Source organism: Neolamprologus brichardi, chromosome 16 (assembly GCF_056152115.1).
Source record: "Neolamprologus brichardi isolate AB-2024 chromosome 16, ASM5615211v1, whole genome shotgun sequence".
In the NCBI taxonomy this organism is placed as follows: Eukaryota; Metazoa; Chordata; class Actinopteri; order Cichliformes; family Cichlidae; genus Neolamprologus; species Neolamprologus brichardi.
Genome location: NC_142119.1, coordinates 21,730,788 through 21,743,954, shown reverse-complemented (window position 1 = coordinate 21,743,954; position 13,167 = coordinate 21,730,788). Strand labels below are relative to the sequence as shown.

General features: G+C 37.1%; 2 protein-coding genes across 3 annotated transcripts; one reads left to right on the top strand and one right to left on the bottom strand.

Annotated features, from left to right (window-relative positions):
* Positions 1 to 2,873: 2,873 nt before the first annotated feature.
* On the top strand, positions 2,874 to 12,050 carry si:ch211-214p13.9 (cell surface glycoprotein CD200 receptor 1-A). Of its 2 annotated transcripts, XM_006788341.2 has the most exons (7): positions 2,874 to 3,142; positions 4,328 to 4,375; positions 4,935 to 5,243; positions 6,169 to 6,435; positions 6,522 to 6,609; positions 6,706 to 6,748; positions 6,875 to 12,050. In XM_006788341.2, exons 1-7 carry the CDS (start codon positions 3,076 to 3,078, stop codon positions 6,941 to 6,943), a joined length of 891 nt encoding a protein of 296 aa, XP_006788404.2. In that variant the 5' UTR covers positions 2,874 to 3,075; the 3' UTR covers positions 6,944 to 12,050. The 2 variants fall into 2 exon arrangements, with proteins under 2 accessions (XP_006788404.2, XP_087686038.1); XM_087829912.1 differs by lacking the exon at positions 4,328 to 4,375.
* Positions 8,378 to 11,253, bottom strand: LOC148098246 (uncharacterized). The gene is made up of 4 exons (XM_087829913.1): positions 11,156 to 11,253; positions 10,454 to 10,470; positions 10,287 to 10,324; positions 8,378 to 10,000 (listed from the first exon to the last, which is right to left on the bottom strand). The coding sequence occupies exons 1-4, from the start codon at positions 11,173 to 11,175 to the stop codon at positions 9,797 to 9,799; spliced, it is 279 nt and encodes a 92-aa protein (XP_087686039.1). The 5' UTR covers positions 11,176 to 11,253; the 3' UTR covers positions 8,378 to 9,796.
* Positions 12,051 to 13,167: the final 1,117 nt, after the last annotated feature.

Below are 13,167 nucleotides of genomic sequence, written 5' to 3'. Positions count from 1 at the left end.
TACCACAAACGTCACAACCTACATATAAACTACCTACATACAAAATCTGCTGTATCTGCTAAAATGATTATGCCTTAGGCCGTGGGCACATCACAGAAGTTAAACTCCTAAGTAGGTCAGGATTTTTTTTCCCTAGTATCAGTTCATATAAGACAGCAAAGACTTTAAGACTTTAAGAATCAACTTTATCAACTAATGCCAAGTAAGTGTGCACATTAATAATTTTATTCTATTTTTTTTTTAAAAAGAAAGAAACAAAGTAAAAAAAATGCTACAAAATGCAGTAATATAATCAAAATATACAATAAAGCAAAAATACATATACACAAACAGTACATCAATATACAAACAATGCAGGATATAAAAGGATACGAATTTGACCTCTTTTTATTAAAAAAAAAAAAACCCTAAGTAAGACAGCAACAACTGTAAAATTTAGGACAGCAGTCTTTAAGAATTAGTAGAAGGAAGGAGGAGTGAAAATGTAGTTCCTAAAAATGTAACTACCACAAAAGCCCAGTAATCTAATCAAAATATATCTACAACATAGAGAAAATATATATGTATGGCACCAGAGTTACATCAATGTGAAAGGAATATAGAATATAACTGGTCATGAAATGTAACTGTTTTTATTCCATAATGGCAAAAATGCAAGAATTCAAAAGTAACATGTCAGCTTGTTACTTAGGACATTTTAACATCTACATGCACAAACGACCTCACGTATGAGTCAGAGATGATAAAAGTTTCCATTTAGACTAGGGTGGAGTTGTCTGACAGTGTGAAGACTGAAAAAGGTGACCCTACAAGAAGTGGAAATAGTAGTGTTTGTAGCAAGAAGTAGTAGCACACAAGAAAATGAAAAACAAGAGTGATCTGATCCCCATCTACATATACCGGATGACCAGAAAATTATTTCCATGCTGATGAAAATTCTCTGTATGACTACACAGTCACAGCAAATCGAAAAAGCTCTATGATACCACATGTACTGTACATCAGCGACCAAGAGGATTCACTTCATGTAAAACGAAGAAAAAAACAATTAAAAAATGCTGGTTTTTGAAGCATGTTGCCTTTCTTTTTTTTAATATGAACAAGGCACTGGCACACTGACCTTCACTCAGGATTTTACTGGACCATTCAGTGAACACAGAGGTATCAGCAGCATGCCGTACTCTTCTATTAAATTTAATGTTTCAAATCTCTTTACTTTGTATCATACTGAACTGAAAAATGTAATAAAAGCAATCAGCAGCTTTTCAGCTGACCAAACTAAAGGCAGGGGGACTTCACAACAAGCAAGTGGTACGTGTTACTGCACTAAGGTTTCGTTATTAGGGTAGATACAAGGCTTCAGGCTCTTAGGGGTGACACAGCATGACATAGTATATAAAATAATTTTTTTCTGAACCCCTAAACTTTCCAGGCAATTTTGCTAATACTGACGTAAACTTCTTAAACTGAAACCTCAGAAAAATAACTAAAGAAGACCAAAATTGTCTGACAACTTCTGTTTTTTTTCTTACCCTCCGAGTTATATTTTTGGGTAGCCAAAAAGCATGATTTTGACATCAACAGGAAGTCACTTATCAAAGGGAAACAGTGTGTGCATGCATGCATAGACACATGCACAGTCTGTGCTTCTTATCGTTAAAGCCCAAAATGTGAGTTGTTTTTTTCGCTCCTTTTTTGGGATATGTGTGCAATACTGCTGACCAAAGCAACAATAGTTCACAGATGAAGGATTTGCTATTTTTTTTGGAAGAACTAGTTCCTTGTCCCATGTGTGCCAACTCATAGTCAGCTGAATTTCTGTCTATACATGAAATAAACATGGTCTAATATTAGATCCAAGAAAAAGGAGAACGGCAGTTATTCATTTAAATACCCCTCTTTTTTTAAGGTCCCAGCCCAAGATGAAATTAGGAAAGGATGAATCAAACTCTGGCTGGTTAAGGTATGCGATGTATGAGTTTATACTAAGACATTTTTTTCACCGTTTTTGCCTTTTGTTTCACAGTTTTCACAGTTTGTCACACTTATACCCACAAGAGAAGGATAAGCCGAGCTATCGGCCCTATCAGATAGGGCAGATCGTTGCTCATCTGCCCTATCTGAACTTATATGGGACAGCTAATATCAAGATTTCTCATTGCAAGATGTATTTGTGAACCACAAACTCCGCATACGGCTTGGAGACCTTAACCGCATACAAGCAGAATGATTGCACCATTTGTTTTCAGTTAATGTGTGCAATGTGCAAACTGGAGATGGAGTCAGTAATAACACCTGCACCCACATTAATGCTGCATGTAGGCAAGCATGCATAGCATGAGTCTTATACAGCAAAATGTTCTTACACCAGCAAATATGAGACCACAGCAAGACTAACATTTGTCCTACTCAGCAGAAATCATTTCTCTCATCAAATCTTTCGAAATACTGATACAACTAAGCTGAACTAAGCAGAAATACATAGAATGCTTCATTTATGTCACAAGAAAGGATAAATGTGAGTGTACCATACAAAGTACCAGTAAGCTCGTGATGAATCATCACCTGTGACTATGAACGTGGAGACGAACGTTGAAAGAATTTCATAACGTTGCTCTATTTTTTATGTGTGTGTTCACGCACACTGCTTTACTACAAACTACTTTAGAGAGCACAGCTATGTGTCTGACAAGAGAGGAAATGGGTGTCTTGACTTATCAAACGTCATCCTGTGTGGGAGAAAAAGGCAAGATGTCTCAGTGGAAAGCGGTTTGGAGAGAGGGGATGAGAAAGAAGAAGGGAGGGATTTGTTAGTCACACGATGTATATATTACTGTGTCACAAAGGACTTCAGGTTTGTCTGAAGTCTTTGTTGGAGGACATGCTTCACTTAAATCCAGAGCTTGTTGGGAATAGTAAGGAAATGAAATGGCAAGATAACGGAGGAGAAAGAAAATGCATCTTGGTTTGATGTTACTTTAGAGAGTCTAGCACTGACGGTTTATGTCAGGCCATACTTGAGGTTTTACGGTGTGAGCAGCAAGTTTACAGAGGAGCACTCGAAGACACGCAACGATGAGAGAGACTATGTGGATTTATGTCGTGATCCTGTTCTTGTCTGAAACACGGAGCGTGGAATTAGGTTTGACATGTTAACTTATTTTTCTTGCATTTGTTTTTTGAGCTCTTACTACTTACATTTTCTTAAGAGTGCACAAACTTCACAAATATAATACATAATGACAAACTCCATGCGGATTCATGTGGTTTACGACACAAGTGAGACATTTTTAAACCTTGAAAATTTATTTATTTTTTTTACCTTTTTTGTGTCATTATACTCTGCGAATGTATTTTAGTGTCAAATATGTGTAGCATGCATAATAACAGAGGTAATTAGTGTTAGATTTGTGGCTCATTACTATGAAGTGGGTGAGTTGTAAACTGTAAGTGGTTGTGGGCCTCCTGAGATTTCAGTGAAATGGTTGTATTCTGATTCACAGCGTAGACAGTGTATGGAAAGACTATGCATGAAAGTGGGCCAGAGCAGAAACTGGCAGGGGGAAAAGGTGTTCCATAACAGAAGTCAGGCTCATCTTTTCTGAATGATCAAACTGCCTGGTACTATCCTGTAGCTGCAGTGGAAATCTTGATTTCACATCTGGGTAACACTATGATGCAGCTCTTTCTGCATTGTAAGGGGGTCTCTGTTTTAGAGTTGTGGTTTTGTTCACTCACTTTCTGCGTGGTCTTGGTTTTACACCTGTCAGATGTAAACAACTCACTGAACACATCCACCTTGAATTTTCCGTTTCACTTATATGAAATACCGACTGTGTCTCTGGCTTCTGGGTAACGTGGAAGATTGTGATTAACCCTTCTAAGGCTCTGGGGACGTTTTGTGGCTTTTTTTTTTCACTTACAAGCCATTTGCACTGTGTTGAATGAAATATAGCCAAATTTTCCAAAAAAAAGTTTGGTATAATTTTGTTTCAAAATTTAAGTCTGACTTCCTTAACCTTAGTCGGCTTTATAAGGAGCTGAACTTTAACTGTGAAATTTTATCGCCCCACATTCAGTGATTGTCACGTTTGTTTGTTTTTTTCAAAAGCTTAAAAAAGTGCAGTTTGTCTCACAGCTCTTTGTTGTTTAACTGTCCTGCATGGCCATTTAATTCATGTTACATCTTAACCGATTAAACTTCAACTAACAGACGACCATCACTGCTGCTCTGCTGACTGAACACTTAAAAATGAATATTTTGCTGCTACTTAATTACTGAAACATTCTACTAACTTTTTCCTTAATTCCCCTTTGTCTCTCTCAGGAACTACTGAAATCTCCCCTGTGAACACCACTTTTCCTCCTATCACTGGTAACAGTCTTTCCCCCGTGTTTCTATACTGCTTCTGTTCACTATGAGTATAATATTAAGTTAGAAAGTGTGACTAGCAAAATGTGAAAATGTCAGTACATTATGTTTAATTCCTTTTCTACTGCTTATTGTGTTTCAACCATTGAACAATCTTCTTTACTTGAAATGCATTAAAGTGAAAGAAATAGTGCTTTAAAGCACTTCAATACTTTAAAGAGAAAAGAAAGGTTTTATTTATCAAGCCGATTCTTTACTCCTTTTTGTTTTCTAGACCCTCTTTTCCTCTATTTTACATTTTCTTTTTTCTTAAATTTTTTTGTAGTAATATATAAAATCATTTTCTGCTAATTGGACAAATCTCATGAATTATTACAAAAAAATAAACAATGTTACAATTTATTTTATAGTGTTTAAAGCTTTGAGTAAAGATATTTGTTCAATACTTTGCATTTTTTCTTTGTATACTAGCAAACCTGTTGTATTGTGAAAGAAAAAAAACACAAAGAAATTTATTTGAACAATATGTAAGATGCATTCACACTTCCTTTTTTTTTTTCAGAACACAGATATGCAATTTTCAATAATGGGAGAGATGTTAATCTGACTTGCAGCGATAAGATGTGGAATGAGACATTTTATGTTATCTGGACCATAGAATTGATTAACAAAGACCATTGCACGATCAAATTTAACAGCGACGGTCAAAACAAAGACACCTGCAATGATGGAAAGTCACTCCGAAACACATCCAGTGCTCAGCCATATCTATACATCCCAAAGTTCTCAAAAAATGATGTGGGAATCTACAAGTGTGAGTTTGTTTACAGAGGAGGATCTACTAATTGTAAAATCTACATGAATATCATAGGTAAGACTTCTGTTGTCACATTAGTCACATATCACTTATGGTACCTCCACTGATATATACGAATGTAAACAGTTGAAGTATCAGCCTTCTACCATTCAGCTTATACCTCATAAGGGAGTAAAATGGATATGCATTTGTGTTGCTCTGCAAAGTCTTTTAAATGACACATTTTAAAAACCTTAATCCAATTTGCTTTTTTACACACAAACATACTCCTCTTCCTCTAGAGCTGGGATGTTAAGCTCATTTAACATCGCAGTCAACATACAGCCCACTTTGATCTGAAGTCATCTGAACCAGGAAAATTCCTCTTTCTGTCAGTGTAAAAAATTTTAAGTACACATTTAATCCCATTTAATCTAAGAAACAGAAGTGCACTTTCAGCAGCACATCATAATACATCCAAATGGTGCTGCAGCAGATAAAAGACATCTGTCAGCATGTCTAAAATTGCAGAAAGAGCTCAACTCCACCCGTGTACCAATTGTAAAAAACAGAACTTTCTATAGTAGATTTTCTGCTTTTTAATTTTCATTGTTTACTTGTCACTTAATTACTTTGGCGTAGTATGAAATACAATGGAGGAGGTCTTTTATCAGTAGGAAAAACTGTAAAATGCATTGAATGAAAATACACTTGAATGAACAAGTCTAAAATCTATTTAGTGGGCTGGAATCGAGTATTTGCTCGTCCGATTCTGGCTCACAGGCCTCATCTTTGACAACTCTGCTCTAGATGGATCATTGACTTCATTGTTAACATTCTTCAGTTAGCATGTTTAGATATTTAATTTGAAAAACAAATAAAAAATAAAAATAGAGCACACCAGGCCATGCAAATCCCATTTTGTGATGTGGTTAAGCTTAAAGCAAGCTTAAATGTTTTGTTTTTGTTGTTGTTTCTTTTTTTGTCTCTGCTGATTTAGTTACTCCTGTAATGAAAGCCTGGTTGGAGCACAAAGACAACGTAACTGTAGCAATATGTATAGCTGAAAATGGAAATCCTGCAGCCAACATCAGCTGGAGTCATGCACGAAATTCTTCTGTGGAACAACTGCCTGGGAAAAATGGACGTTTTACAGTAGTAAGTCGTCTGGAGCTGCCTGAAGGCATGGATCCAAAAAACCTGAGCTGCATCATCAGTCACCAGAACTTGACTAAGATTCTGTTTCCAGAATTTCAAAAAGTCAAAGGTCAGGCTTCTACAAACTGAGGCACAAAAGTTACACAACCACGTGCATTTAAGGTATTAACAAACATTTAATTCGTCTTCCTACAGTTTATTCTCTCTGGCTGTATGCACTCATCGTTGGGATAATAATTGCATTTGTGGCGGGAGTCTTATTTTTTGTGGTCACGAAGCTGAGGTAACAGGTTTAATTTGACAGAAATTGAATCAAAAATAATAACTTGTGTTCTGAGAGTGTCCAGGTTACTGAACATGTTTGTGTAACTTTTGCCAGGCAACACCAACAGTCAGATACCTCCTCCTCCAAATCCCCACCGGTAGGTAAAACTGCCTGTATTTTATAGTTCTGGTTGTTGACTGCACTTTGTCATGTTTTGTTAAAGACACCTCCCTCTATTCTATCTCTTTTGTCTTTTCTTTTTTTTTCTTTTTTTTTTTTGTAGATAGAGGATGTGGAGGAAGTGGAGCCCTATGCTAGCTATGTTCAACGTGTGAACTCTATCTATAACTGATCTGCAGATATGTTCACAATGACAAAAGAAAAAGAAAAAAAGAGCGTGCACATAGATCACAGCCTAAATGCAACAAGTCTTTGTGAGAAACTGAGGGCTGTGAAACTGAGAAAGGGTGAAATAGTAAAGAGAGGGAAGGATCAAAGATTTTCTCTGAAAGAGGGAAGTTTCTCGCTTTAAATGTATCCTAATAAACACTTAACCAATGGAACGGGGGATGTACCTGATGTCTGCCCACCACTTTGTGTGGGTCTCAAGGAGAACATTAACTAAAAAATGCACTGAACTGCTGAAATGAGGAGGCTCTTGAGCCACATGCAGCATGTAAGACTACAGAACTACAGACTTTTGATAATGCTGATGAAATATATTGGCTACAATTATGTACAAATACACTTATTTAAACATTAACAGTTAAATAGATGATCATTTCTTACATAGAATCATGCTGGAGTGGCTACAGTACAAGCACCAAGCAACGAAAACATGCATTTTAATCACATAGCTGTCTCAAGGTAATGTGGACAATGCCATGTGAAGTATTTATGTTATGTATGAATGTGAGATGATATGATTCTTTGTATTAAAGTACATGTATAAATGCTGACTTCATTTTAGCTACATTCTTCAGACTTAGGAACAACATTAGTAACGCTGCACCAGAGCAACTCAGCAAGATACACCAACAGTGATATCTGCCAAGGTGACTTTTTCATTGTTTGAGGGCATGCACTAAAAATACAATCAATACTAATTGTCACTTTTTTCATAGTGACTGTGTAAAGACTCACCTCAGGAGAGTAACAGTGACTAATGCAGTTCCGAGAAAAGAAACTAGAAAAAGGAACTATTCTGTCCTCTACTGGTGAATAATAGAATTAATGTTGCTACAGGATTAAATGATGCAAGGCGTCTGAATAATTTCAGTGATAGAAGTCAATCTATTCCTCCGAGTTTGAAAGCCATTATTTGGTCTTTGGGAATAGTTCTCCGGACTTCTTGAAGGACATTGAAAGCCCTTATTTGGATGTTAGCTGCCTGTTCGCTTTCAAGATGATCCCACACTCTATCAATATTGTTGAGGTCCAGGTTCTGGCGAGGCCAAGCCACGACTGTTTTCCATTGGCAGTGTGTTTGCAGTGTATATATACATGTATGTCAGTGGCTTCACACTTGTTCTTTTCAGTAGCTTTAGTAAGTAATAGAGGGTAGATCAGAGGCAAGAGCTGCAATGACTATAATTGTATTTCCATTATAATGAGAGAACTAAAATTTGCCTCACAAATATATCCCTATTTTCACAGCCTGACTCTTTGAACTCTTTCAGTGACTTAGCACATTAACATGATTTCCTCTTAAAAGCAGAAGCAAATAGCAAAACTGGTTTTCGTTTTAAATTGAAAAACAAAAACCAGTTGTTGTTTTTTCTCCAGTTTTTCAGAAATGCAGTTTATTCATACAGCAGAATAAGAACAGATAAGGTAAATAACAGTACTCTGCCATGAAGTTAAATGTATAAATAATTCTGTTGATTAGACAGATTCAAACTAAAAGGCACAAAAAACCATCTCTCAAAGAAAAAACAAACAAACAACTAAAAAAAAACAAACAACTTCTCAGCCTTTCAGTGTGTTTGTAGTATATTGGGGCCTGTGGAGTGCTTCTTACATGCTGTAAAATGCTTCTGACTATGTGTGGTCTGGACTATCGTTTTATAATGTGGCAATAGATCAAATTACACAAACAGTTTTCGTATTTGGTTGCACATTTGGGTTGCATTTTAGGTTTGGGCAGTATTAAGTTGAAAAACACTTTCTGAGGAAACTCAATATGGGGCGTTGTGAAACTGGTTAATGGTGGAGCAAAGAGTTGGCATTGTTTCAGCACCAACCACCAGCAACAGACTCTAGATAATGATCAAACCTTCCTGCGCAGCACCTTACAGCAGATGCATTCATATCAATAAATTTGTCTCTCAAAAACCCCCAAACAGTTCTGCCATTATTGTTGCACATGCACGCTATGAAACCACAAAATACCAGTTCTAGATCCATTTTACTTTCCTATGCAAACAAAATGTTTGGTAAGAATGTCGGAGAATGTGGTGGACATTCTCCAACTTTCAGTTGTGGTGTGGCAACAGGTCAAAAAGGTTAAACAGGTCAAAAAGTCTGAGTTTCTTCAGGGAAACTTCTCTTTAAAGAGGAGCAAGTTTTGAATTTGTGCTGTGATGTTTTAGGAATTTGGGGCCAAAACATAAATCACAAAACCACACACAGAGCTAAAGAAACACAACAAAATAAAACTTCTATTAGGAACATTTTCAAATTCACATTAAAATGTCACACATGGTGGCTTTAAGACTTCATCGATTCACTTGTAAGTAGTAATTGCATGCCAGAAACTTCTGTATTTCCTGATTTGGGTGCATTGCTCTTCTCAGAGAGGTCCAGAATTGATGAAAGCTTGTTGGCTTTCTTCTAATTTTTCAAATCTTTTAGTAAAGTCCCAATGTCTCGAGAATCGTGTCGTCTCTCGCAGGTTCGTCTGCAATGCGAGTTAGTCTTCTTGAGGAAGGAACACGACCACCATGTTCTGGTTAAAACGTTTCTTCAATTGTGGAGAGAAACTTCTTTCTGGTTACTGTACATACTTCCACAATCAGCTGCTGTTGGCTGTTAATCTTCTTATTTTGGCAGTTTCTTTGATAATCAAGATCTGCTCTTGATTAAGCTAAGAATATAAAAAATAAAGTGACAATTCAAGTGCAAACAAGTTCTTGCATGCCTTTACCCGGCATCAGATATTTTCTGCAACTCACTTGACCGAACAAATGCTTCCACTTCCGTTTGTTTACCCCATAAGTACATAATCATCTGGACATTCGTCTTTAGATGAGCACTCAGATTCAGACTGAGGCTGAAGTGCTGCAGGAATATTAACTGTAGCATAATCACAGTCGTCGTCGGTGATCTGGTTTGTCGGTGGTCTGTTATGTCTTGCTCCTTTGGCTTTGTCGTGGTTAATAGAAGCATATGTTACATCTTCATTGGGTTGCTGGAAGAGAGAGAGTGAGATGGGTGATCATCTACCCGTATTGTGCCCATGAAATAATTTATTCTATTTTTTACACTGTGTTTCTGCAGCTGGCATATTTTGAAATGTGTCTACATGCCGCGGGTTCCTGTGTAGTTTGTTTTACGGCAGAAGCCTCATGTTAATCTTCTCCAAGTATGTAAATCCAAAGTGGAACACACCCATGTCTTATGAAAATCATGAGCTGATAACGGTGAAGATTTATGGTCAACAGAAATAGAACCAAGATTAATGCGGGGATGTCTACCTTGTCATTCGCGGTCTTATCATCTGGTTCAGAATCCCCTGAAAGAGGAAATGTGGAAATATCATAAAATTACAATAGTTTTTTTTTGTTTATGATATTTATCACATTTATACTGGGGAAAGTAACACAAAAGCAAAAAGAAATTAGTAATACAAAATAGTTTTTACCTTTCTCTTTCTTCTTTCTGAAAATAAAGCAAATTGAAACGATAAGCTACCAAGGACCACAATGGTAGCACACACAGAAGGATAACGCCTTTGGATAATACTGCTTATTGAGTCATGTCTTTTACGTCAATAAATCATATAAAATATTATCTGTGGCAGCAGGTGGGGGCTTTAGCCAACAGCAGTGTTTCCTTGACAGCTTTAACAAATACGCGCTTGTGCAACAGGAAACACTTTACATAGACCTACAATCAACACCTGTTTATAACCAACTGAATATGGCAGTGAATAACCAAAGAGGGCATCAAGCTTTGCATATTTCTAGACTTGCCATTTTAGATGGTAATATATTGAATATGTAACGCAACAGCAAAATATGTTCTTTGCATTTGACTTAGTTCTTGTAAGAAGACAACCAGAACCCAGGGCTATTTTTATCTCGTAACCACAGTTTCCTTGCTAGAGGAAATGCAGAAACTTCTTGTAAAAAACTGCACAATCATTTCATTTAAGCTTTGTCTTTTTTTATAAATATTTTCGCTGTAGTTAATTCACAAATACCTTAACTATATTTTCTGCATTTACAGCAGTTAAAGGAGTGTTTTAGAATACATCACATTCTGATGAATAACTTTGTAATATATGAAAGTCCCCACTTATAGGAATGTGTGAATGAATGTATGAGTGTGTATGATGACTTACCCTGAAGCACAGTTTCCCATGACGATCCCACAGAGTGCCCGGTTGCTGGAGAAGGGCCCCTCGGCCTGACGCTGTAGTAGATATGAGCTGATCGCTTCCTTGCATCAAACTGCATATAGGCCACAGTAGTAAGGAAGTGGTAGAAAAGAGAGGCAGAGCGAGAATGAGGTAGAGAGAGAGCAAGTGAGAGAGAGAGAAGCAAATGTGCTATCACACCAATAGGAAAATAACAGTACTGATGTAGAGGAAAACGGTCAGTACTAACAAACAGCATACAAAATATAACCTGACACATTGATATTAATACGGAAATGCTGTAACACGTTGACACAAAATACTCAATTTTTTCAGCGCTTTATTCATATAAAATTGTGTATATCTATATGCATGTACTTGTATGTATGTGGATATATTGGTTTGTTGGTTTTTTTTAATGTCAGAAATAAAAGGTGATCATCATCATCATCGTCACCTACTGTATTTGCTGTAGTTTAAAATATTTGCCATTGAGCAAACATGAAATCTGCATCGCGAGATAACACAGTAGTGAGTAGTTACTGTAATGTATTTTGTTGTCAGTGCATGATGTCATTTGCATGTTTGTGTAAATACTTTGTATGTGCAACAACAGGAAGTCAGTGATCTTTGCTACATGGAAAGTCCAGGTTTGGTTCACAAACTATTTATTGTCAGCAGGAAAAAGAACCACACCTTCATATTCATTCAGAGAAATGTCTGGATATGCACCACCTAGTAACACTCTGTACAGGAAAGAGTGGACAAACTGAAGACTTATTACATCATTTTCTTTTCTCTAATGATGAAATAAATGATCAGATAATCACACCAGATAATCATCTTTACTGATATGTTTTCAAATATAATAAAGAATATTGCAAATTTTGTGTTTTATTGACTTTACTTTTGTTCAAAATATATTTAGTGACGGTACGATAGTTAGAACTGTTGTTATACACTGAGAAGATCCTGGGTTTGAATCCAGTCTGGGGCCTGGATGATGTTTGCATGTTCTGTCTGTGCCTGCATGGATCCACTGCTTCAACTTTTTCCCACAGTTCAAATATATTCATGGGTTTAGATTAATTGATTATTCTAAACTGACTTTAACTGTGAATCTGAGTGTGAATGCTTTATGTGTCAGCCTTATAATACACTGGCAACCAGTCCAGGCTGTACCCTTTTGCCCTGTGACAGCTGGAACAGGCTCTAGCCCCCCTCCGTAGATTGTAAACAAGGATAAGAAATCATTCTTCGTGGCTCATGAGTTGGGAGTTCACCTTATAATTCGAGTTCGAGTCCCGGCTTGGACAGTCTTGGTCGTTGTGTCCTTGAGCAAGACCCTTCACCCGTTGCCTACTGGTGGTGGTCAGAGGGCCCGGTGGTGCCAGTGCCCAGCAGCCTTCCCTCTGTCAGTGTGCCCCAGGGTGGCTGTGGCTATAATGTAGCTTGCCATCACCAGTGTGTGAATGGGTGGATGACTGGATGTGAAAAGCTCTTTGGGGTCCTTAGGGACTAGTAAAGCGCTATACAAATACAGGCCATTACCATGCTTATATTAAGAAAATCCCTGGTATACTGACGCATCAATATGTTCTTTTTAGGAACAAATCCTATAGTGAGTATTCTTTATCTTTTATGGTATGATAATGTATTCAGAATTAGTATTGAATTACACAATACTGTCTGCTTAAAAGGGGTCATATGCCTCATCCATGGGTTGCACTGAACACTAGTTTCCATCAGGTGTGAGGTGGTTTCTCCCTGAACAGACACAGAGAGAGACAGACAACCATTCACATCCACACATAAAACCAATTTAGCAGAAACAGTGAACCTAACATGTCGTTGGGATGAAGCAGGAGTAGCCGGACAGAATCCATACTGATGGGTTTGAACATTAACTTCTTAGTTTGCAACAACGGTACACTTCACAATGCCAGCCTTATGAACGTTTGTGTATTTCACAAAATACAAGCTGGCTAGCTAGCTAT